This window comes from Bombina bombina, chromosome 7 (genome assembly GCF_027579735.1).
Source record: "Bombina bombina isolate aBomBom1 chromosome 7, aBomBom1.pri, whole genome shotgun sequence".
Classification (NCBI taxonomy): Eukaryota; Metazoa; Chordata; class Amphibia; order Anura; family Bombinatoridae; genus Bombina; species Bombina bombina.
Genome location: NC_069505.1, coordinates 376,570,761 through 376,596,731, shown reverse-complemented (window position 1 = coordinate 376,596,731; position 25,971 = coordinate 376,570,761). Strand labels below are relative to the sequence as shown.

Genomic DNA, 25,971 nt, shown 5'->3' with positions numbered 1-25,971 from the left:
TACAAATAACAGTAAATAATAAGCTAAATCAGGCTAAAATCAAGAACATTACACTTTCTCTTAGCCTGCTGTGCAAATAAAAAAATAAATAAACAACAGCTCAGAAGCAAAAATAGAAAACCCAATGACCAACCAATCAAAAAATACTCAAAATAAATAGTTTTCTGGCAGAATCTCACAATAACCAACCAGAAAAGAGCTAACAACGTTGTGTTTAAGTCAGTGTCCAATCAAATCCTCTGTTTCATATTTGCACCAGGAAGTGATGTGCACATGTCACACAGAGGGTTTCGTGCAGGGCTGGTTCCTTGTTGTAATGTGTAGCCTGTCTTTGTTGGGTGTGATCTGCTTGTTTATATGACCAGTCATGGCTCTGACTGCTATACAGAGCACAGGTTTCCAGTTTAGAAAGATTCTAAGCTATTTTCCCCAGGATATCAGCTTGGCATTTGCTTATGGATCAGGGGTGTTCAGACAGTCTGGGACTCCGCAAAATAATATCAGGGTAAGAAAAAACACAAACTGCTGTCACATGGTTACTGGTTGTTTCTTGCAAGATTTGCAAAGGTTAATGGCACAGAGAGGTTTTGTTGCAATAGATTAAAGGGACAGTGCACACCTTGTAATCACAAGACATCTTTGTTGTGTTGATATAGAATATCATCCGTCAGGAGCAGTCAATACAGTAGATTTGCATAATCAAAAATGCATAATAAAAAGACAATGCAATAGCACTTAGTCTGAACTTGAAATGAGTAGTAGATTGTTTTCTGACACATTTCAGTTATGCTATTTCCACTCCTGAGTCCTGTATCATGTGACAGCCATCAGCCTATCACAAATGCATATATATACGTATAGTCTGTGAATTCTTGCACATGCTCAGTATAGAGCTGGTGACTCAAAAAGTGTAAATATAATAAAGACTGTGCACATTTTGTTAATGGAAGAAAATTGTAAAGTTGATTAAAATTGCTGCTCTATCTGAATCATGAACGTTTCATTTTTGACTTGAGTGTCCCTTTAACTTTTTACTGGTAATATTTTCCAATAGCCAAACTTTGCCAATCTTATTTGGAGTAACCAATCAGAGCTTTAGTCCATAGACAACAATGCTAGCCACTGTGATAATGCTAATAAAAAAATGCATCGTTTTGCAGTTATCTGATAAAGACAATTACAGATGGATATGTAGCAGGGTTAGCCTTAAGAAATCAGCAGGGTGCATTTCATGTTTTGAGAAATAGAAATCGCTTAAGTTTCAGAGCTAAACTACATGAAAGGGGGGGCAAAATAAACAACGGAAATCTATTCCAAAATCATTTTGTTACACAAATAACTAAATATTTTATATACAAATTAAAATGTGTTTGCTGTCACTTCAATTTCTAGGGTACAAAATAGATTGTAAAGTGCCTAAACCTGCAGTAATGACATCAGCAGATAGTAATGTGTTTTATTCACAGTACAGTACATCAATAATGACGATTGTTTAATTCTTGCAAAATGTATTTGCCTTTTTGAATCATTGCTAGAAGTTAACCGTTTGTGTGCAGAAATCACTCTTGATTGCATACTAGTTGTTTATGCGGCAGTGCGTTTTCAAGGGCTTTATGCAGCGTATTGTACTGTGCTGTAAATAGTCATCCGATGTATACAGATTCCTGAAATAGAAGTGTCAGCACTCAGTTATAGATGTGTCTGTGATGCATATATTTGTCCTTCAAAACATAAAACATAAACATAAAACTAATCTACATTTACATAGGCATCTTATATTGTGGGAAAAAAAATGGATTTGAAGAAACGTTCCACCTCAAGTAATGTAAAGAAAACAAGGCTGGTCTACATACCCCAGTACAATCAATGTAACTTTCTCAGTACAGTGTCCTTATAGGGACATGAACCACATGTTCTTTCATAATTTAGACAGAGAATACAATTTTAAACAACTTTCCAATTTACTTCTATTATTTAATTTGCTTTGTTCGCTTGGTATCCTTTGTTGAAAAGGATACCTAGGTATGCTCAGGAGCTAGCTTCTGATTGGTGGCTGCTAGATATGTCCATTTGGATCTTTCGTGAGGATCCGAATGTGGAAGTAGGCAGACACTTGCGCTGTCCGGCTCTTTTCGGAGACTGATTTATTCTTGTGAAAGATCACAACACAAAGATCTGTGCAAATCCATATCTTAGTGTAAGGATCTTAAACAAGATTAAGTTCCAAAAGAGACAAGCGGCCACCTACTTCCGCATTCGGATCCGCACAAAGGACCCGGATTCACATATCTCTTGGCTGCAGATATGTGTCTATTGTGATTGGTTTACTGATGTGTTCGGCTAGCTCCCAGTAGTGCATTGCTTCTCATTCAATAAAGGATACCAAGAGAATGAAACAAAATGGATCATAGAAGTAAATTGGAAAGTTATTTAACCCCTTGAGTGCTAATGACGGCTCTGAGCTGTCACAGAGTTTCCCACTCTGGTGCTAATGACAGCTTAGAGCCGTCACTAGCACTCTCCCAACTTGAGGGAGATCTGGGGGCTCCCACCCGCTCCTACCCCGGTGATCGGTGCTGCATAATGAAAGGCATCGCCGGGGCTTCCCGTTTTGCATGGTGACGTCACGCGCAATAACGTGATGACGTCACCGCGCAACTTTAACATTAACAATGTTAAATATCGGAGCAGGGGGCATGCTGCTTAGAAGCCTGTATCTCAGGCATCTAAGCAGCTACAGACCCCCAAGACCCACCGTTGGAAAGGTAATCGCCTAACCTTTCCAACAGTGTAAGTATTGGGAATCTGAAATACATTTAAAAAAAAAAAGTAAAAAAAATATATATTTTTAAAAATATAAAAAAAAAAAAAACCTTAGCACCCAGGTGGGAAAGTGCTTAGCACTCAAAGGGTTAAAATTGCATGTTCTGCATACAACATAAATTGCTAAAAGCGCCTACAACATACATCAATAATCAATCAATCAATAAAATAAAATGAAGAGTGAAATAATCCAATGTCAGACTGTAAATCTATGGAATAACACAGAGTTCACCAGAGTGTAATTAATCCTGGTGGATTAGGCTTGAAGTGGGCAGAATCCTCTTCAAAGAGAGATCTTGTAGAAACATGAGATCAAAGTCTGAAAAACAAAAAGCAAACAGAGGGCGCCCCAATGGTGTGATATCTTCACAATAACAGAGTACAGTGCAGTGAAGAAACGTACTCGCAGATTTCCACGCACTACAAGTGCGAGTTAGGCAGGCTGGACCGTTGGAAGTTGCCCAGCAAACTTATTCTCCTTGGGTTGTCAGCTACGATGTATCGATATGCAAGCAGAAATCTAGTAAGGTATAGGTGGCCCAAACCAATCAGTGCCCTGCCAACCACGTTCCCAAATACAGCTCAGAACAGAAGATAATGGTAAAAAATAGTTTTTAATTGGTTTTTTATTAAAATACCTTTTTGAATAAAATGCTCAACGCGTTTCTCAGATTTACTGTTTCATCAGGTGAGATGTGTCTTGATGCATGCTTTGGATTGGCATTGTTTTTTTAGTAGACCGAAAATACAAGGCATTGGAAGCCATTTTTGTTATTGGCAATCAATGGTTTGATTTACACTAGCTGCAGGCTCTGCTAGTCCTGGTTGACAATTCTACTATGTGTTTAACCCCTTTGCGTGGGTTAAATGCACAGTAGGGTAGGGTCAATAGTCTTAAAATGACATGCTCTTATGAATTGTCATTTTTCCACTATTATGTCCCTTTATATATGAAAGAGTGACACAGACAGCTAACCCCAGATCAAAAGGGGGAAAAGTGTTTGCAGGGAATTGCCACAAAGATATAAATGACACAGCTGAAAAATGATAAGGCACTCATCACAGACGAGTAGCAGCAAATATTAAAAACATAAAATGGAGGATTACTCCTAGCTTTTCACCAAGCAGTGACAAACCTTGGTGCCCCCTTCACAGGCTGCAGCGCGCATTACCAATTCTCAGCATTGGAAAACCAAAAATGTTCACTTAACCCCTTCATGCCGTTAGGACATTCCATGCCGTCCTAACAGCGCTGGGCTTTAACGCCGTTAGGACGGTATGGGACGTCCTACCATATACAGCGTCCTGCAGCTTCCCCCTTTGATGTGGGCAAGGATCAGCCTGGGGGGGGGGGGGGCACCTAGCAGCTTAGGCAGTTCCCTCATGATACAATCCCGGCCTTGAAATCACACGATGACATTGACGATCGCGTGGTTTCGTTTTTACTAATAGTGTTAACGTGATAGTGTTCCGATGGAACAATATTATTCTGCCATGAAGGGGTTAAATTACATGAAAATATGGCAAAATAAATATTGAAAGTAAATTGCATGTTTTTACTACATATATTTAAAACGCCTTGAGATTGTGATATAAGATGTTTATGTCTCTTAAAAGGATATGACACCCAAAATCTTTCTTTTATGACTCAGACAGAACATGTGATTTTAAACAACTTTCTAATTTACTTAGATTATCAATTTTTCTTCATTCTCTTGGTATCTTTTGTTGAAAAGCATTGATAATAAACCTTTATATTGATACATTAAACCAGTATATTCACACATTACTAAACTTGTCGTTTTCACTATTTTATTTGTTGTTTTTGTCTCCCTAGAACAATATGTTGGATTTTGTGTTTGCTGTTGAGGACCCTGTTACTTGGCACACAATGAACATTATGCAGAACCGCAGCCATTACTCTTTCTTGAAGTATTTGGGACCTAAACAGATCTCAGCTGTGCAGAATAAATATGGTGCTGGTGTTTATTATAACACTCTTGTGCCGTGTGATGGTAAAGTAAGTCTTATTTCTTTTTACGTTCATATGTTAGGCTTGCAGGTGCCCAGTATTCAACTGGACAGTCTGCTATTTCAACAGGCTGTCTACAAAGATCTACACACAAAAACTGGACACTTATTTAAAGGGACACTGAACCCAAAGTTTTTCTTTTGTGATTCCGATAGAGCATGACATTTTAAGCAACTTTCTAGTTTACTCCTATTATCAAATGTTCTTTATTCTCTTAGTATCTTTATTTGAATTGTAAGTTTAGATGCCGGCCCATTTTTGGTGAACAACCTAGGTTGTCCTTGCTGATTGGTGGATAAATTCATCCACCAATCAAAAACTCCTGTCCAGAGTGCTGAACCAAGAAAAAAGCTTAGATGCCTTCTTTTACATATAAAGATAGCAAGAGAACGAAGAAAAATTGATAATAGGAATAAATTAGAAAGTTGCTTAAAATTGCATGTTCTATCTGAATCATGAAAGAAAAATTTTGGGTTCAGTGTCCCTTTAAAGGGACATTCCAGCCAAAACTGGAATCCACATGGATGCATTTCAGTTTTATACATGTATTAGCAAAAAACGCTTCTAACAAAATCTCTAACCGTTTCAAAAGTGTATTTAAGTATGCACCGTGCACCAGCATTTTAAACTCAGCACTAGCTCAGAGAGCCTAAGGTGCGTGTACCATCTGGTAATGACTCAATTTGTTGATTGCTGAAATCATACAAGCCCCACTGGTGTTCTGAGCATCTGCAGTATATAAAATGCTAGTGCACTGAGAATATCTAGTTATGCTTCACATGCATGTGCAGATTAAAATGTTAACACTATGGCCCTTGCATTTAACCTTTTAAAGCCGTTATAGTGTTTTATTCTGTCCTAACCGCGCTGGGCTTTAGCGCCGTTAGGACGGAATTAAACGTTGTAGCCGTTTGGCTGTCCTGAAGACAACGGCGCTTCCTGAATCTGATCGCAGTCTGGAGGTTGTGCCTAGCATCATAGGTATTCCCCCTGACCCAATCCCATAACAGAAATCTTGCGATCGCGGGATTTCAATTTGTCTACATCGGAACGTTGTTCTGTTGTAGACAAATTGACCCTGTTAAAAGTCCTCCTATGCCTCTATGTGTGGCAAAAAAAGGCGCAGAAGGATGTGACATTGTGCATGCTCCATTCTGTGTGTTAATGGCACACAAGGAACATAACAAAACAAACAAAAACAGTTGGCAGTCAAGGGGGTTAAATCACTACTGCATATTTTGTGTTATTGGCAGCCAAGAGGATAAAATGACTGTTCAGCTGTGAAACCTAAACAAAGCACGGTCAAGGATGGGGCCTGAAGTAACGCTTTGTGGGAGCTATTTGTGAACTCACCTACCCTCCCCCCAATATTAATTGTTTAAATATTCACAAAATAAGTGTAAAGTTTTAGTGTCTATAAAACAATGGGAGCTGCCATGTTGTAACTTAGGTTACCTTCTCTGCTGTGGCCAATTAGGGACAGTTATAAATAGGTCACTAGAGTGTGCAGCCAATGGCTGTGTGGAATATAACAGTGTTCTGCACTTCAATTTCTAAAAGGAACTGAAAAGCTCACAATCTCAGAATGGAATTAGAGGAAAAGGGGACAAAATAAATAATTAAAATATAGTGTAAAGCTTTTTTTTGTTTTTATATATATATGATTTATCATTTTATATTACCATCTCTAAGTGTTTAATTCCATGATACAAAGCTACAGTGGATATAAAAATGTTACACCCCTTTATGAAATTACAAGTTTTTAAAAAAATAAAGGCAGCAATAACAATTTAAATGTCAGATTTTTACATCTGTAATGTGATCTTCCAACAAATATCCAGATAATTTTTTTTAATTTTATTTTTTATTAGGAACATTTAAAATTTAAAAAAAACACACACACCATGGTTGCATAATACTTTGTGGGAAACCCCTTTTATTACAGCAGCAAGTCTTTGTGAATAAGTCTGTATTAACTTTGCACATCTAGACTTTTATCCCAATCTTCTTTACAAAAAAAGGTTCAAGTTTCTTCAAATTGCGAGGGGATCTTCTGTGCACAGCTCTTTTGGGCGTAGACTTTTTATATTCATTTTACAAAGCACAGAAAGATAAAGTGATGGTAAATCCTAGCATTTTAAAAACACTAACGGCTAGATTTAGAGTTTGGCGTTAGCCGTCAAAACCAGCGTTAGAGGCTCCTAACGCTGGTTTTGGGCTACCGCTGGTATTTAGAGTCAGTCAGGAAAGGGTCTAATGCTCACTTTGCAGCCGCGACTTTTCCATACCGCAGATCCCCTTACGTCAATTGCGTATCCTATCTTTTCAATGAGATCTTTCTAACGCCGGTATTTAGAGTCGTGGCTGAAGTGAGCGTTAGAAATCTAACGACAAAACTCCAGCCGCAGAAAAAAGTCAGTAGTTAAGAGCTTTCTGGGCTAACGCCGGTTTATAAAGCTCTTAACTACTGTGCTCTAAAGTACACTAGCACCCATAAACTACCTATGTACCCCTAAACCGAGGCCCCCCCACATCGCCGCCACTCTATTAAAATTTTTTAACCCCTAATCTGCCGACCGCACACCGCCGCCACCTACGTTATCCCTATGTACCCCTAATCTGCTGCCCCTAACATCGCCGACCCCTACATAATATTTATTAACCCCTAATCTGCCGCCCCCGCTTTCGCTGACACCTGCATATTTTTTTTAACCCCTAATCTGCCGCTCCGTACACTGCCGCAACCTACATTATACCTATGTACTCCTAATCTGCTGCCCCTAACACAGCCGACCCCTATATTATATTTAGTAACCCCTAATCTGCCGCCCCCAACGTCGCCTCCACCTACCTACAATTATTAACCCCTAATCTGCCGACCGGACCACACCGCTACTATAATAAATGTATTAACCCCTAAAGCTAAGTCTAACCCTAACACTAACACCCCCTAACTTAAATATAATTTAAATCTAACGAAATAAATTAACTCTTATTAAATAAATTAATCCTAATTAAAGCTAAATACTTACCTGTAAAATAAACCCTAATATAGCTACAATATAAATTATAATTATATTGTAGCTATTTTAGGATTAATATTTATTTTACAGGCAACTTTGTATTTATTTTAACCAGGTACAATAGCTATTAAATAGTTATTTACTATTTAATAGCTGCCTAGTTAAAATAATTACAAAATTACCTGTAAAATAAATCCTAACCTAAGTTACAATTAAACCTAACACTACACTATCAATAAATTAATTAATTAAATACAATACCTACAATTATCTACAATTAAACCTAACACTGCACTATCAATAAATAAATTAATTAAATACAATACCTACAAATAAATACAATTAAATAAACTAACTAAAGTACAGAAAATAAAAAATAACTAAGTTACAAAAAATAAAAAAATATTTACAAACATTAGAAAAATATTACAACAATTTTAAACTAATTACACCTACTCTAAGCCCCCTAATAAAATAACAAAGCCCCCCAAAGTAAAAAAATGCCCTACCCTATTCTAAATTAAAAAAGTTCAAAGCTCTTTTACCTTACCAGCCCTGAAGAATTCAGCTCTTTTGCCTGTAAAAAAAACACATACAATACCCCCCCAACATTACAACCCACCACCCACATACCCCTAATCTAACCCAAATCCCCCTTAAATAAACCTAACACTAAGCCCCTGAAGATCTCCCTACCTTGTATTCACCACACCGGGTTCACCGGCAAACATCTTCATCCAAGCCGCATCTTCTATGTTGTTCCATCCGATGACAAGCGGCTGGGTTGTAATGTAGGTATTTGTATTTAATTAATTTATTGATAGTGTAGTGTTAGGTTAAATTGTAGATAATTGTAGGTAGTTTATTTAATTTATTTATTGATAGTGTAGTGTTAGGTTTAATTGTAACTTAGGTTAGGATTTATTTTACAGGTAATTTTGTAATTATTTTAACTAGGTAACTATTAAATAGTTATTAACTATTTAATAGCTATTGTACCTGGTTAAAATAAATACAAAGTTGTCTGTAAAATAAATATTAATCCTAAAATAGTTACAATATAATTATAATTTATATTGTAGCTATATTAGGGTTTATTTTACAGGTAAGTATTTAGCTTTAAATAGGAATAATTTATTTAATAAGAGTTAATTAATTTCGTTAGATTTAAATGATATTTAACTTAGGGGGGTGTTAGTGTTAGGGTTAGACTTAGCTTTAGGGGTTAATACATTTATTATAGTAGCGGTGCGGTCCAGTCGGCAGATTAGGGGTTAATTATTGTAGGTAGGTGGAGGCGACGTTGGGGGCGGCAGATTAGGGGTTAATAAATATAATATAGGGGTCGGCGGTGTTAGGGGCAGCAGATTAGGGGTACATAGGGATAACGTAGGATGCAGTGGTGTACGGAGCGGCAGATTAGGGGTTAATAATAATATGCAGGGGTCAGCGATAGCGGGGGCAGCAGATTAGGGGTTAATAAGTGTAAGGTTAGGGGTGTTTAGACTCAGGGTTCATGTTAGGGTGTTAGGTGCAGACTTAGGTAGTGTTTCCCCATAGGAAACAATGGGGCTGCGTTAGGAGCTGAACGCTGCTTTTTTGCAGGTGTTAGGTTTTTTTTCAGCTCAAACAGCCCCATTGTTTCCTATGGGGGAATCGTGCACGAGCACGTTTTTGAAGCTGGCCGCGTCCGTAAGCACCGCTGGTATCGAGAGTTGCAGTGGCGTTAAATATGCTCTACGCTCCCTTTTTTGGAGCCTAACGCAGCCCTTCTGTGAACTCTAAATACCAGCGGTATTTAAAAGGTGCGGGGGAAAAAAAGCATGCGTAGCTAACGCAGCCCTTTGGCCGCAGAACTCTAAAACTAGCCGTAAGATTTCCCAGCACTAAATTTAAATAGGGCCTTCAGTAATGACTTTATAAAAAAAAAGTTTGCTAATCGTACGCTTTCTGTGCCTCTGCCTCCTCGCTAAACTAAGCAGCTTGGGCCACCAACGGCACAGCAAACAGCATGGCTATTCGCTTAGAGGTAGAAATGACACCTTATTGAAAAAAAAACTGCTGTGCTGTGGGAGGTAGCGGCACAGAAAGGGTACGATTGGCGCACTTTTTACAAAGTCATCACTGAAAGTCTTATTTATTTTTAGTGCTGGTAAATCCTAGCCTTTTTAATGCACTAGGATTTACCATCACTTTAATCATCTTCCCTTTAAACCCACTTGAGTAGGGGTCTCCAGGTCATCTCCAAGCCAGCACAGCAGTGGGCGGTACAGCTACTGTAAAAGCTGCTATTCGCCCCATTTCCTTTCCTCTATGCCCCTCTGCCCGGCTTATGTCACTCCTCATTCAGGAAGCTTGGCAGCCAAACAGAGACAGAACGTGCAATAGAAATGCAGGATCGTTAGACTTCCAATTGCCTGTACCGTTATCTGCTTAAAGCGATACTAAACCTAATTTTTTTTCTTTAATGATTCAGATAGAGCAGCAATTTTAAGCAACTTTCTAATTTACTCCTATTATCAGTTTTTCTTTGTTATTTTGCTATCTTTATTTGAAAAAGCAGGAATGTAAGTTTAGGTGCTTACCCATTTTTTGTTCAGCACCTGGGTATCACTTGCTGATTGGTGTCTAAATGCAGCCATTTGATAATAGGAGTAAACTAGAAAGTTGCTTAAAATTGCATGCTGTATCTGAATCATTAAAGGGACACTGAACCCAATTTTTTTCTTTCGTGATTCAGATAGAGCATGAAATTTTAAGCAACATTCTAATTTAGTCCTATTATCAAATTTTCTTCATTCTCTTGGTATCTTTATTTGAAATTCAAAAATGTAAGTTTAGATGACAACAACCTGGGTTGTTCTTACTGATTGGTGTATAAATTCATCCTCCAATAAAAAAGTGCTGTCCAGAGTCAGAACCAAACAAAAAGCTTAGATGCCTTCTTTTTCAAATAAAGATAGCAAGAGAACAAAGAAAATGTGATAATAGGAGTAAATTAGAAAGTTGCTTAAAATGTCATGCTCTATCTGAATCACGAAAGAAAAAAAATATGGGTTCAGTGTCCCTTTAAAGAAAAAATGTGGGTTTAGTATCCCTTTAAGATCTGGGGGAAAAATGTCCCAACTTGGGGGCAACCTGGGAAGCTTTGCAGAGTGGGTTTTAAAGTTCAAATATTTGTTTTCTATTGTAGCAATGATTGTGCTTTATAACTACTTCTACTTGCCAAAAAAATTAAATAAGTTATTTAAAAAGGGTCTAATTATAATTTAAAATGTTACATTGCCTTGGCTTAAAGCCGATTTTGATTTTTTTTATAATAAAATTTCTTTAATGTTGTTTAAAGTGAAGGTAAACTTTGATGAATGAAAGCCCGTTGTTTTAAAATACTATTAAAAACAGGGGCACTTTCATTCATCAAAGTTTACAAAGCAGCCGTTTTGATTAAAAACTTACCTCTCTTTTTTGCACAGCTAGAGCAGCTTCCCCCACAAGGAGATCCTCTCTTCACACGTCATCAATGACTAATCCAGCTTCCTCCAATCACGGCTTTCCCCCCAGGGGAGTCATTGCCTGAGGCCATGCCCTGATTGGAGGAAGCTGGATTAGTCATTGATGACGTGTGAAGAGAGGATCTCCGGGTGGGGGAAGCTGCTCTGGCTGTGAAAAAAACCAAAGATACGTTTTTAACAAAACGCCTGCTTTGTAATCTTTGATGAATGAAAGTGCCCCTGTTTTTAATAGTATTTTTAAAAAACGGGCTTTCATTCATCAAAGTTTACCTTCACTTTAAGTGTTTTTTTTTTTTTGTTTTTTTTTTTAAAAACACTTGAAAACCATTTAAACTATGATTTGTTAGCAAGATTTTCATCGGCTTTCAGCCAGAGAACAGGTTCTTAAAGGGACAGTCTACTTTTTATTGTTTAAAAATCCCTTTAGTCTCCATTCCCCAGTTTTGCACAAATAAAACTGTTATATTAATATACTTTTTACCTCTGTGATTACCTTGTATCTAAGCCTCTGCAGACTGCCCCTATCTCAGTTCTTTTGACAGACTTGCATTTTAGCCAATCAGTGCTGACTCAAAAAAACTCCAAGGGAGTGAGCACAATGTTATTTATATGGCACACATGAACTAGCACTGTCTATTTGTGATAAGAGGCAGCTGACAGGGGCTTAGAAAGAAGTTTGATCCTACCTAGGTTTAGCTTTTAACAAAAAATACCAAGAGAACAAAGCAAATTTAATGATAAAAGTAAATTGGAAAGTTGTTTAAAATCGCATGCCCTATCTGAATCATATAAGTTTAATTTTAACTTGACTGTCCATTTATCCACGAAATACACACTCCTGCCTCTCTAAGTGAAGTTAAACAAAATATCTAAAAGTGAATTGATATCTTTATTTTTTTTAGACAATATTTGGTTACAGTAAAATAACCTTTATAATAAAATGTGGAAATAATTGTTTTCTAAAAGCTGCATTATAAGCTCTGGTCACTAGATGGCAGCAAATTACAGGAAAGAATTGTTCCTTAGGGACATTATACACCACCAAAACAAAAGGTAACTAGTAAAATTAAGCATCACACGATGAGATACTTTGTAATCTACATTAATTACATATTTTGCAGCTAAAACTAAGAATTACTGTGTAGTGTATTTAATGTTTTATATATATGTATTTTATATGTGTATATACATATATATAAGATAATTTGTGCAATAAAAATTGAACATTTTTAACATTAGCTCATTTTAGCTTAATAAAGGCTAACATTTTAGCCGGGTTGCAATAAAATCAGCTGGGTTGTGCACACATACACGTGCATCACATAATAACACAATTAAAATTGGATATGTATGTCACAGGTATGGAAATAATCCAGCTGCACCAAGCTTAATTTTATGTGTAGCTGATGGTGGCCAGTTGGGGGTACCCATGGGTGTCTTAGGGAATCTTAACCAGCTCAATGGCCAATGTAATTCTAAAGTGCCAGTGGCTCCCTGGTGCCTGGGTTTGTCAATCCCTTTTTTAAAGGAGCCGGAACAAATCCAAGTAACTGTGAAATATTTTATTTTGTTGCCTTTTAGTACCAGTGTTTTTTGTATTAATTACTGTAGCAGTTACCCTTTACTAACCCTGTAATTTTAACTTACTTAACCCTTTCAGATCATTAAGTATGGGATTGTAAGCACCGATACACTGATTGACGATTTGCTTCATTGGAAGACTTTGTACATTGCTGGACGTTTACATAAACCGGTAAGTGGAATATTCTCTTGTTTGGAAACCTGCATGGAGAGAGATTATGTAGTGACAACTTCAGGAACTATGTGTGCCAAGTTTCTATTTCATGTTTAAAGGACAGAAAACACATTTTGATTTTAATGTAAAATGTTTAGTTATGCACAATAAAACAGCTTTGCCGTATACTTTTTATATTTATATTTTATTTATATTTATTTTGCTCCATTTTCATGTAATTTAGCCCTGAACATTGAGGATTTTCTAACTCTCAGAACTGGAAATGCACCTTTAAGACTTCTAAAGCCTCACTCTATCTTTCTCCTATTTATCTTCAGCAGATCACAACTGCAAAACAATGCACTTTATACTAATACTAGTCCTAAAGCCCGTGTACATCCCTCTCCCCCCCCCCTCCCCCCTCTCTCCCTCTTTTCCCCCCTCTCTCCCTCTTTTCCCCCCTCTCTCCCTCTTTTCCCCCCTCTCTCCCTCTTTTCCCCCCATCTCTCTCCCTCTTTTCCCCCCCTCTCTCTCCCTCTTCTCTCTCCCTCTTTCCCCCCTCTCTCTCTTTCCCCCCCCCCCCTCTCTCTCTTTTGCCTCTCTCCCTCTTTTGCCTCTCTCCCTCTTTTGCCTCTCTCCCTCTTTTCCCTCTCTCCCTCTTTTCCCCCTCTCTTCCTCTCTTTCTTTTCTCTCTCTCTCCCTCTCTCTCTTTCCCCCCTCTCCCGCTCTCTATTTCCCCCCCCCCTCTCTCTCTCTCTCTCCCCTCTCTCTCTCTCTCTCCCCCCTCTCTCTCTCTCTCTCTCTCTCTCTCCCTCTCTCTCTTTTCTCTCTCCCTCTCTCTCTTTTCTCTCTCCCTCTCTCTCTTTTCTCTCTCCCTCTCTCTCTTTTCTCTCTCCCTCTCTCTCTTTTCTCTCTCTCTCTCTCTCTCTCTCTCTCTCTCTCTCTCTCTCTCTCTCTCTCTCTCTCTCTCTCTCTCTCTCTCTCTTCTCTCTCTCTTTTCTCTCTCTCCCCCTCTTTTCTCTCTCTCTCCCCCTCTTTTCTCTCTCTCTCCCCCTCTTTTCTCTCTCTCTCCCCCTCTTTTCTCTCTCTCTCTTCTCTCTCTCTCTCTTCTCTCCCTCTCTCTCTTTTCTCTCTATTTTCTCTCTCCCTCTCTCTCTTTTCTCTCTCCCTCTCTCTCTTTTCTCTCTCTCTCTCTTTTCTCTCTCCCTCTCTCTCTCTTCTCTCTCTCTCTCTTTTCTCTCTCCCCCTCTTTTCTCTCTCTCTCTCTCTCTCTCTCTCTCTCTCTTCTCTCTTTTCTCTCTCTTTTCTCTCTCTTTTCTCTCTCTCTCTTCTCTCTCTCTCTCTCTCTCTCTTTTCTCTCTCTCCCCCTCTCTCTTTTCTCTCTCTCCCCCTCTCTCTTTTCTCTCTCTCTCTCCCCCTCTTTTCTCTCTCTCTCCCCCTCTTTTCTCTCTCTCTCCCCCCCCTCTTTTCTCTCTCTCTCCCCTCCTGTACCGGATTCCCGCGCTGCCAGTTACATGCTCCTGTACCTCATTCCCGCGCTGCCGGTTACATGCTCCTGTACCTCATTCCTGCGCTGCTGTTTAAACTGCGGAGGTGCGCGCGAGGTCGGGTGAGTGCGCGTGCGAAGGGCTCTCAGCTGTGCGCTGTTTAAACTGCGGAGGTGCCCGCGAGGTCGGGTGGGTGCGCGTGCGAAGGTCTCTCAGCTGTGCGCCAAGTTAATTTTTGTGGGTATAATAGACTGTGTGTGGGTGCGAGGGTGCGGGTTTGTGTGTTAAGGGTTGCTGTGTGTGGGTGCGAGAGTGCGCGTGCGGCCAAGTTTGTGGGTGTGTTGATGTGTGAGCTGTTAGCTGTGCGCGCGAGGTGTCTGGGATCTAAGGCCAAGTGTGTTTGTCTGCGCATGACGGCTTCAGACAAACACACTTGGCCTTTTATAATATAGGATAATGACTGTAGCTAGCCTTGTCTTCTCCTAATAAGGCAAGGGGTGGGTGGCTATTGAAATACAATTGCAGCAAACAAAATGTTTATAATGTCTTTAATGTCTAGACTGGGCTTCTGTTGTTCTGTAGCAAGAAATTTGACATATTTTGTAAGTATAATGTGTTAAGTGAATTTTTCCTTTTATCTAAAGGGGCATGTTAAAATATATTATTTCTAATGCAGAAATAAACTAGTATTTTTTTACAATATGTAAAGAGGCTTGTCCTTGGTTTTCAGTACAGCTTTAGGAGTTTTCCGTTTCTGCCAGTGAGAATGCATCAGAAGCATACAGTTCCTGATAACTTCATTTTAAATGTAAACAACTTTTACCTAAATGATTTCATTCTACAAATACCTCTTGTATATATTTAATTGCTGCCTTTTTGAAATCATGTTAAAAACTTCTAACATCTTAGAATAATGTCCCTTTAAAGGGACATGAAACCCCAAAAAATTATATCATGATTTAGATAGAGAATTCAATTTTAAGCATCTTTTACATTTATTTTTTATTATCTAATTTGCTTCATTCTCTTAGTCTCCTTTGTTGAAGAAGCATCAATGCACTACTTTTAATGATGTACATGGCATTTGGGACTCATCAGTGAGGTGCAGTTATATCCCTCTAGGCATATTGGGCACAGATTCTACGTCTGGTTTCCCTCATCACCCTTAGGGAGACTTTCCGCTGGGTCATAATACAAATATAAGAAGAAAGAGAAGCGCTCAAACAGGAACAAACTACTTAGTTTTAGCGGGTCACCACCTGGGAGTAGCCTCTTTTAGCCCAATTGTGCCTTTCACAGAGGATAACTTTCCGGAGGTGTATTAGTCTGATGCCGCAAAAGGGTTAAACACACTGTAAAAAGACCTCTCAGGACATGCAGGGTACTGCTGGTACTGAGTGGAAATCACAGCTGATCCAATCAGAGCATGTCAAGTTTTGCTTATTATGGCCCTTTAACACCTAGCCAAATTTATGTGCACTTGTACATTTGAATATGTATAACAGCAGCAAAAGGGAAGCTGTAATTACAGTAGTGGTAGACTTTATCTGAAATTTATGTTTTACAGCTGTAGGTTTCTAAATTCCGTTGTGCATATTTATAAATGTTGCATTTAACACTTTCTCCCCTAGATGGCAGCAAATATTGCTTGCTTTATATATTTTTTGTTGTCAAAGAAAGAGAATGATTCTGATTTTGTATATACATTTTGATATAACATATTTTAGATTTTAGCTCTGCAAAATATGTTTGAGCTTTTTAAATTGTTTAGCAAAATGCTGTGAATATTTATTTCTTTACAACTGCAGCTTTAGCCTGCTTTGCTAATTAAAGGGACACTCAAGTCAATATAAACTTTTAAGACACTTTCCAATTTACTTCCATTTTCAAATATATTCACACTTTCTGCGGAAAAAAAAATCCTACTTGGCATATGCACAAGTTCACAGGGTATACGTTTACAAGTCTGTGATTGGCTGATGTCTGTCACATGATACAGGGGGCTTAAACATGGGAGAGAAAAAAATCTACTGTTTATTTGAAATTCAGAGTAGATGTTAAATCATTGTCTTTTCATTATGCGCTTGGTAATTATGCAATTCTACTGCATTGAGTGTTCCTTTAAGTTACAAAAACCATCTGCTTAGCTAGAGCTAGCAGGTTGTATATAACAACAATAAATCTAAAATACGGACATAGCCACATAAGTAGAAGTGAGTCTATTACTTCCACTGTGTTGTAAAACATAAAATTGAAAGCAATAGTTTTAGACATTTGCTGTATTTCCTAGTAGTATGATTTATGTTCTTATGTATAAGGATATAAAGCTGCCACAACCGCTTTGTGTAACAATGTTTATCCCCTTATTCTGGGGTTAAAGACAGCTCAGGGCTGACAGATCACTTCTGCTCTAGAGATAAACGCAGCTGCTGAACCTGTTAGAGGGGGCATATGTGCGTAGCTTTGTGCTATAAAGGGACGGGAAACCATTTTTTATTTTTTTTTCCTTTTGAGATTCAGATAGAACATACAGTTTTAAACAACTTTCCAATATACTTCTGTTATGAAATTTGCTTTATTTTCTTGGTATCCTTTGTTGAAGAAGCAGCAATTCACTACTGGGAGCTAGCTGAACACATCTGGTGAGCCAATGGCAGGTGTCATATATGTGCAGCTACCAATCGGCAACTAGCTCTCAGTATGCATTGCTGCTCCTGAGCCTACTTAGGTATGCTTTTCAACAAAGAATTCCAAGAGAATAAGCAAATTAGATAATCGAAGTAAATTAGAAAGTTGTTTAAAATTGCATGATCTATCTGAATCACCTCTTTGGTGAAGTTAAACACATAGGTATAAACAGGCAACAATGCATTAAAGGGACGGTCTACTCCAGATTTGTTTTTTTATAAATATAGATAATCCTTTTTATTACCAGTTCCCCAGTTTTGCAAATCAACACTGTTATATTAATACACTTTTTATTAATATATATCTTATTGTTTAAGTTTAATTTTAACTTGACTGTCCCTTTAGGAAAATGTTCTAAAACATTGGAGCATTTTATTTCTATAGCTTTATGTCCCTTTAAACTCACAAATTTAAGGAAATGAAGGGATTATTGTTATCCAAACACCCATAAGATTTTGTGGTCTAAAGACGGGGGCGACCCTGAAACGTCACTCTTGGTGGGAATAAAGCCCAATTAAAGGGGCAGTAAACTTACAAATTAATGTTATATAATGGTGTGCATAGTGCAGAATTATATAATATTAGCTTACCGGCAGATTTATACACTAAAGTATTGCAGAGAAATTTTAAGGAAAAGCTGCTTTTTCCAGAACGTGGCTCCTTGCTCTACTGAGCAGGTCTGTTTTTTCCACAGCGCTTCAAGGCAACACTGTTTAGAGATATATATATATATATATATATATATATATATATATATATATATATATACATACATACATACATACATACATACAGCGAGCTACATTTATTTATATATATATATATATATATATATATACATACATAGTTCTCCACAGAAAATATTGCCAGCCGGGTGGCATTATGAAGTAGCCGGGGGGGGGGGGGGCAGTGTAATATTTTCTAAAAATAATTTTCTGCTATCCAAAGCACAAATTATTTGCTTAATTTTACATAAATGTATTTAATGATAATTTGTGCAATATTTTTTTTTAATATTATCTTAAAATTGGCTAAACTTTTAGACGGGTGGTCAGTAAAAGGCACCCTCTAAAAAGGTCCTGGGGAGAACACTGTATGTACAGTGTATGTATATATACTGTTGTCTGTTTGAAAACGGAGGTAAAACTCTGAAACGTTACATGTTATAAGGAATAAAAAGCTGTTTTCCTTGTTAAACCCGGTGAGTGCCTTCCTTTTTGCAAGTACATTGGACCTTCGAAGTATGTTTGATCGTTTGATGTGCACCCCGGTGGTTCAAAGGTTACCGTGAGTACTAGGCCATGCCAAAGGTTCCGGTTAAAGTAAGATATGTGGGTAATAGTGAAGATGGGGGAATTACAGTGTACAGTATATATGTTTGTTGCGGTGACTTGATGAAGCGCGTGCGCTCTGAGGGGATTTATGATCTTACATCGGGCTTTACCCACAGCCGTTTGGGAAATGTCAGTTTTACCCAGGTAATCCTAGGATTACCCAATATCTGACTTTACCCATAATATATACATATATATAAAATGCAGGTTGAGGGCACTCACAGGTTCTTAAAAAATACTTCCTTTATTGCAATATCTTTAAAAAGTGTCAAAAACAGTCGACTTTTTCAAGACATCTTAATTCAAATAATGTATCTGTATAACAACATAAAATATACAATCATCAATCCCCTCATCAAATCACCCTATGCACAAATTCAACATTCCCTTCACCTAAAAAAAAGTGTTTAGTGTGCCTTTAAAACTGCCAATATCTACATTCATGGCTCACAACTATGTTCTTAACACAGATATTACTGCTCCTCAATGCAAACCCACACGTATATAAATAAAACTACTGATTTGATATGTTTTTTTCATAGACAGAACTTTTTAATCTCCTTGTCAGTTTCATGCTGCCTTAGACCTGATTTATAACCGCTGAGTACTCATACAAGTACTCATACAAGTGCATAGACATTTTCATGACATCACCTGGGGGCGGAGCTAATTTCTGTGGTTCACACTAGCCTGTACATACTTTTATATACAGTGTATATATATATATATATACACACACACACACAAAGTCTGGCACTCTCTTACAAGCACACAGCTAGATTAAAAGCAAAATGTAAGAGTTTGTTACAGCATTTTGCCAAATGGTGAAAGCACAGGACCACATCAAGGTCTCTTCCTCCCTGGGTTCCTATCGTACAGCCACACAACGCATGCTTTCAATCAAACACACTGAGATACAAACAAAGGTGACGCAGGTGTTTTGACGTGGGGTGTGTACCCCAAACAGTTTGAGAGTGCAGTTAATTTCTATGGAAATCACAAAAGGCTTGTGTCACTCTTGTTTGTATTTCTGTGTGGCTGTACGTTAGGGGCCTAGAGATGAAGAGACCTTGATGTGGTCATGTGCTTTCACCATTTAGCAAAATGCTGTTACAAACTCTTCCATTTTGCTTGTAATCTGTGTGTTATGTTACTACTTTTGTTTTGTAAGTTTTCCTAGGCGGCTTTGCATGCCGGTTTTGTCTGGGGTTGATCGTCTAAGTCACTGAAAGCTGTGCAGCTGTTTGTGAGTGCTGGTGAGTACCCAGGGCTGTGATATGGGGTGTGTACCTGGTCCAGTTTGAGAGTGCAGTCTACTTCAGTGTTTTGAACATAATTTTTAACAAATTTGTCAAGTTCTATGACAACATATGATTAGGGATGGGCGATTATTTCACAGCATTCAACATTTAAAATTTATTTTTATACATTTGTCCGTTCAAATCGAATTTCGAATGATTATCAAAAATTTAAAATTTTTTTTAACATTCTGTAATATTCCTTAGAATATTCAAATTTTATGTTTATTTTTTAATATAAAATTAAATTTAAATAAGCTAATTCAAAATAATGTAAATCCATTTTGATTTTGAATGTTTATAATAAATTGAATGTACATATTTGAAATTCGAATGTGTACATTTGAACTATTATGAAAGAAACATTCGAATTCAAAAGCAACATTCAAATTCAAAAATAACATTTTGATTTTCGAATTTTAAAGAATATTCGTTTTTATCGATATTCAATAAAACGAATATCCAAAGGAATATTTGTTCTACCATTCGAATTTCGATTTAGCCACATTCGCCTATCCCTACATATGATTTATACACTTTAAACTTTGCTCATGCAAGAAAAACTTTTTGTATTGTTCGAAACTAACTTTTTTGAATGCATAGTAGGAATTTTCAGTTTTACGTCCCCTTTAAAGGGATAAAAATCTCAAAAATGAAATGTGCACGGGTGCATTTTAATTTGAAATAGAATCATATTTGCAATATATTTCCATTAACAAAAATTCTTCTAATGAGTTATTAATATTTTTCTGTAGCATACGCACATATCCTGTGAAGGCACGTGCACCAGACACCACAGCTGCTTATAGAGACAGCAGTAGCTTTATATTACACAAATTAGGTCTTCAGAAGCAATACACCTCTCTGAGCATACGTGGTGTTTCAATACTGGTGCCCAGGCCCTCACAGGATATGCGCATATGCCACTTAAAAAACAGTAATAGCTTTTACTAGAAGCATTTTTGCTAATGAAAGTATAAGACAAAAATACTTCTATTTCAATTTTGACCTTTATATCCCTTTAATCTTTTTGGCTGACATTGTATCTCTGACCAATATTTTATCTCCGACATCATTATGTAAACTATATTTAAAAGGTGTTACTGTTTTAAACAACCACATAGGCAGGGTGGAGAGAAGCAGGAAAACTGTGTCACCAAATTAACATTAGAGAAAGACTAGTCCTGTCATGTCTGTACACAATTATTTTTTTTATTTATTTTTTATTAGTGAAGCCTGTTGCCGAAGTATTCAAAGTTTTCCCCACCCTGAACTTTGATATCTGGAGCTAGCAAAAGGAGTATAACCTGTTTTGAAAAAGTATTTTGGAAACATTTGGCTTTGCTGGAAAGTATGTTAAGTTTCTGCTAAACTCACTTATGTCTCCTCATGCTTTAAAGTGCAGGTTGTAAACAAAATAATTTGCTGCTGTTTTTTGCAGAGCTGCCCACAGAATTTGTGAGAACATTCCAAGTAGGGTGTTTTCTTCTGCTTCCTCTGTTTTATCTGTTACTTCAATTTTTGCCCAGCAGACGTGAGCTATGATCCTCTAGGTGCAAGTGGATAATGGTCACTGTTAACCCCTCCATATCATTCAAATAATGTATTTTTTACAGCTCTAATATAATAAAAACAAATTACTTTATTTAAAGTCCATGATGACACTGCAATAATTAGCAACATTTCGGCCAGTCTGTCCTTAAAGGTATAGTTAAGTCCAAACTAAACTCTCATGATTCAGATGGGGCATGCAATTTTAAACAACTTTCTAATTTACTTTTATCATCAAATTTGCTTTGTTCTTTTATTATTCTTAGTTGAAAGCTAAACCTAGGTAGGCTCATATGCTAATTTCTAAGCACTTAAAGGCCGCCTCTCATCTGAAGGCATTTGATAGTTTTTCACAGCTAGAGGGTGTTAGTTCGAGATCTGAAATAAGGAGGCAGCCAGCAGAAGCTTAGATACAAGGTAATAACAGAGGTAAAAAGTATATTTCTATAACAGAGTTGGTTATGCAGAACTGGGGAATGGTACATAAAGGGATTATCTATCTTTTTAAACAATAACATTTTTGGTGTTTACTATCCCTTTAAAGTGCTAGAAATAAAGAGGACTTTCAGTCATGAAGTATAAAATACTTCATGCTAAAAGTTCCTTTATTTGCCTGTAGCGTATGCCGTGCTGAGCGCCTCAGGCTGCCCACGTCAGAATCCTATTTTGTCAGTGAGGTGATGTTAGCCATACAGCATAATGCCAAATGGGACGCACAGCTATTGGCTAATAGGTGGAAACTTCACCTCATTGAAAAAAATAGCATCCTTCCATGGACGGCCTTCATGACTGATAGTTTCTTGTAGCACTGGTAAATCCTAGCGTTAGACAAACACTAGGATTAGGGTGTTACCACCCAGCCGGTATTTTACCGACACGGCCGGTGTTTTTAAGGTTCATGTCAATGTAGAAAATAAAGAATAAATATTGAAAGAAAGCCCCTATAAAAGTGAAACTTCTTCTGAGTGTGATAAATACTAGTTATAAACAAATGAGCCTTTAAAATCAGTCTTATAAGCTTTAGTTTTTTAGTTTCGCTGTTTAATTATTTATTCAAATTTATGTTAATGAGCAAGGCCAGTATTTTCTTCCAAGAAAGGTGGCAACCCTAACTAGGATTTACCATCACTTTAATCATGCATAAGGCTAGACAGGCCAAAATATTGCTAATTCTTGTAGTGTCATCATTGACTTAAAGGAACATTACAGAATAAATGCATTTATAAGCATAGCATTGTGGTCATTCCGCACCTCCCTCTTGCCATGGGGGCTGCCATGTTGAAATCTAGGTTTCACTGTATTCCAGTGCTGATTAGGGTTGCTACATTTTCTGGTTAAATAGTCATACAGTAGACTCTTGTTCATGTGTGTCGAATGTTAGTTAAAGGGACAGTGTACTGTAACATTTTCTCCCCTTTAATGTTTTTCCAATTATCTATTTTACCTGCTGGAGTCTATTACATTGATTACAAATAACTTATTTAGCTTTATTTTGCCATTTGAAATAGCCACCTTTGCCTGATATATCCCCACCTGAACCTATTTTTTTTTCTTTCATTATTCAGATACAGCATGCAAATTTAAGCAACTTTTTATTTACTCCTATTTTATTATTTATTTTTTTTCTCTTGGTATCTTTATTTGAAAAAGCAGGAATGTAAGTTTATAAGCCAGCCCATTTTTTGTTCAGCACCCTGAGTAGCGCTTGCTGATTGGTGGCTACATTCTGTGTTGAAGAGATACCTAGGTGGGCATCTGGAAATTAGAAAGTTGCTTAAAATTGCTGCCTCATCTGAATCATGAAAATTTTATTTTGCCTAGACTATCCCATAAGGTTGATCAATAAGTCATAATCATAGCAAGCTATCGGATAGATTTAGAGTTTTGTCGGTAACGAACCGCGTAGCTAACGCTGGCTTTTTTCTGGCCGCACCTTTTAAATAACTCTGGTATTGAGAGTTCACAGAATGTCTGCGTTAGGCTCCAAAAAAGGAGCGTAGAGCATATTTAACGCAACTTCAACTCTCGATACCAGAGTTGCTTACGGACGCGGCCAGCTTCAAAAACGTGCTCGTGCACGATTCCCCCATAGAAAACAATGGGGCTGTTTGAGCTGAAAAAAAACCTAACACCTGCAAAAAAGCCGCGTTCAGCTCCTAACGCAGCCCCATTGTTTGCTATGGGGAAACACTTCCTACGTCTGCACCTAACACTCTAACACCCCTAAACCTTACACTCTGATTCCATCAGCCAATCAGAATATTCCTACCTTAATTCCGATTGGCTGATAGAATCCTATCAGCCAATCGGAATTCGAGGGACGCCATCTTGGATGACGTCATTTAAAGGAACCGTCATTCATCGTCTAGTCGTCGGTTGAAGAGGATGTTCCGCATCGGCTTGGAAGAAGATGGTTCCGCTCCGCTCCAGAAGAAAGAAGATTGAAGATGCGGCTTGATAGAAGACTTCATCCCGATGATGGACTTCCGACTTCAGCCCGATGATGGATTTCTTCAGTCTCCGCTTGGATCCAGACTTCAGCCCGAGGATGGACGTCACTCTTCAGCCCCCCGCTTAGGCTTGGATCAACACTTCCGAGGCTTGGATCAAGACTTCCGAGGACGGATCGGTGAACCTGGCAGGGTGAAGATAAGGTAGGAAGATCTTCAGGGGCTTAGTGTTAGGTTTATTTAAGGGGGGTTTGGGTTAGATTAGGGGTATGTGGGTGGTGGGTTGTAATGTTGGGGGGGGGTATTGTATGTTTTTTTTTACAGGCAAAAGAGCTGAATTCTTTGGGGCATGCCCCGCAAAGGGCCCTGTTCAGGGCTGGTAAGGTAAAAGAGCTTTGAACTTTTTTAATTTAGAATAAGGTAGGGCATTTTTTTTATTTTGGGGGGCTTTGTTATTTTATTAGGGGGCTTAGAGTAGGTGTAATTAGTTTAAAATTGTTGTAATATTTTTCTAATGTTTGTAAATATTTTTTTATTTTTTGTAACTTAGTTCTTTTTTATTTTTTGTACTTAAGTTAGTTTATTTCATTGTATTTATTTGTAGATATTGTATTTAAATAATTTATTGATAGTGTAGTGTTAGGTTTAATTGTAGATAATTGTTGGTATTTTATTTAATTTATTGATAGTGTAGTGTTAGGTTTAATTGTAACTTAGGTTAGGATTTATTTTACAGGTAATTTTGTAATTATTTTAACTATTTTAGCTATTAAATAGTTCTTAACTATTTAATAGCTATTGTACCTGGTTAAAATAAATACAAAGTTACGTGTAAAATAAATATAAATCCTAAAATAGCTATAATATAATTATAATTTATATTGTAGCTATATTAGGATTTATTTTACAGGTAAGTATTTAGCTTTAAATAGGAATAATTTATTTAATAAGAGTTAATTTATTTTGTTAGAATAAAATTATATTTAAATTAGGGGGGTGTTAGGGTTAGGGTTAAAATTAGCTTTAGGGGTTAAAATTTTTATTAGAGTAGCGGTGAGCTCCGATCGGCAGATTAGGGGTTAATACTATTTATTATAGGGTTATTGAGGCGGGAGTGAGGCGGATTAGGGGTTAATAACTTTATTATAGTAGCGGTGAGATCCGCTCGGCAGATTAGGGGTTAATAAATATAATATAGGGGTCGGCGATGTTAGGGGCAGCAGATTAGGGGTACATAAGGATAACGTAAGTAGCGACGCTTTGCGGTCGGCAGATTAGGGGTTAATAAGTGTAGGCAGGTGGAGGCGACGTTGTGGGGGGCAGGTTAGGGGTTAATAAATATAATATAGGGGTCGGCGGTGTTAGGGGCAGCAGATTAGGGGTACATAAGTATAACATAGGTGGCGGTCGGCAGATTAGGGGTTAAAAGAATTAATCGAGTGGCGGCGATGTGGGGGGACCTCGGTTTAGGGGTACATAGGTAGTTTATGGGTGTTAGTGTACTTTAGAGCACAGTAGTTAAGAGCTTTATAAACCGGCGTTAGCCCAGAATGCTCTTAACTACTGACTTTTTTCTGCGGCTGGAGTTTTGTCGTTAGATTTCTAACGCTCACTTCAGCCACGACTCTAAATACCGGAGTTAGAAAGATCCCATTGAAAAGATAGGATACGCAATTCACGTAAGGGGATCTGCGGTATGGAAAAGTCGCGGCTGAAAAGTGAGCGTTAGACCCTTTCCTGACTGACTCCAAATACCGGCGGTAGCCTAAAACCAGCATTAGGAGCCTCTAACGCTGGTTTTCACGGCTACCGCCAAACTCTAAATCTAGGCCTATGGGTTTACGTTAGTGAATTGCAGGTGTCGAGCAGTAACGTTTTCTTATTTACAAGAATTCAAATTTACAAAAAATTTGTCGAAAATGGCACTAAGCTCCTGATTTCTGGGCTTATAAAAAAACTATAAGAAATCTTGCCAGTACTATGACGTCCCTGTACTAATTCTATAGATGCAATTTTTACCTTGTGTGTCTCGCAATGG

The 25,971-nt window shown here is 37.7% G+C and overlaps 1 protein-coding gene across 2 annotated transcripts in view; it reads left to right on the top strand.

Moving 5' to 3' along the window:
• The first annotated feature begins 265 nt into the window (after positions 1-265).
• The window catches only part of TAMM41 (TAM41 mitochondrial translocator assembly and maintenance homolog), a 147,487-nt gene continuing 121,781 nt past the window's right edge, over positions 266-25,971 (top strand). Inside the window, exons 1-3 of one of the 2 annotated variants that reach the window (XM_053721094.1) lie at positions 266-505; positions 4,661-4,843; positions 13,051-13,143. In XM_053721094.1, coding sequence (XP_053577069.1) covers positions 368-505; positions 4,661-4,843; positions 13,051-13,143 — 414 coding nt within the window. In that variant the 5' untranslated portion in view covers positions 266-367. The remainder of the gene's footprint in view (positions 506-4,660; positions 4,844-13,050; positions 13,144-25,971) is intronic. The other variant, XM_053721095.1, reaches the window with a different exon arrangement.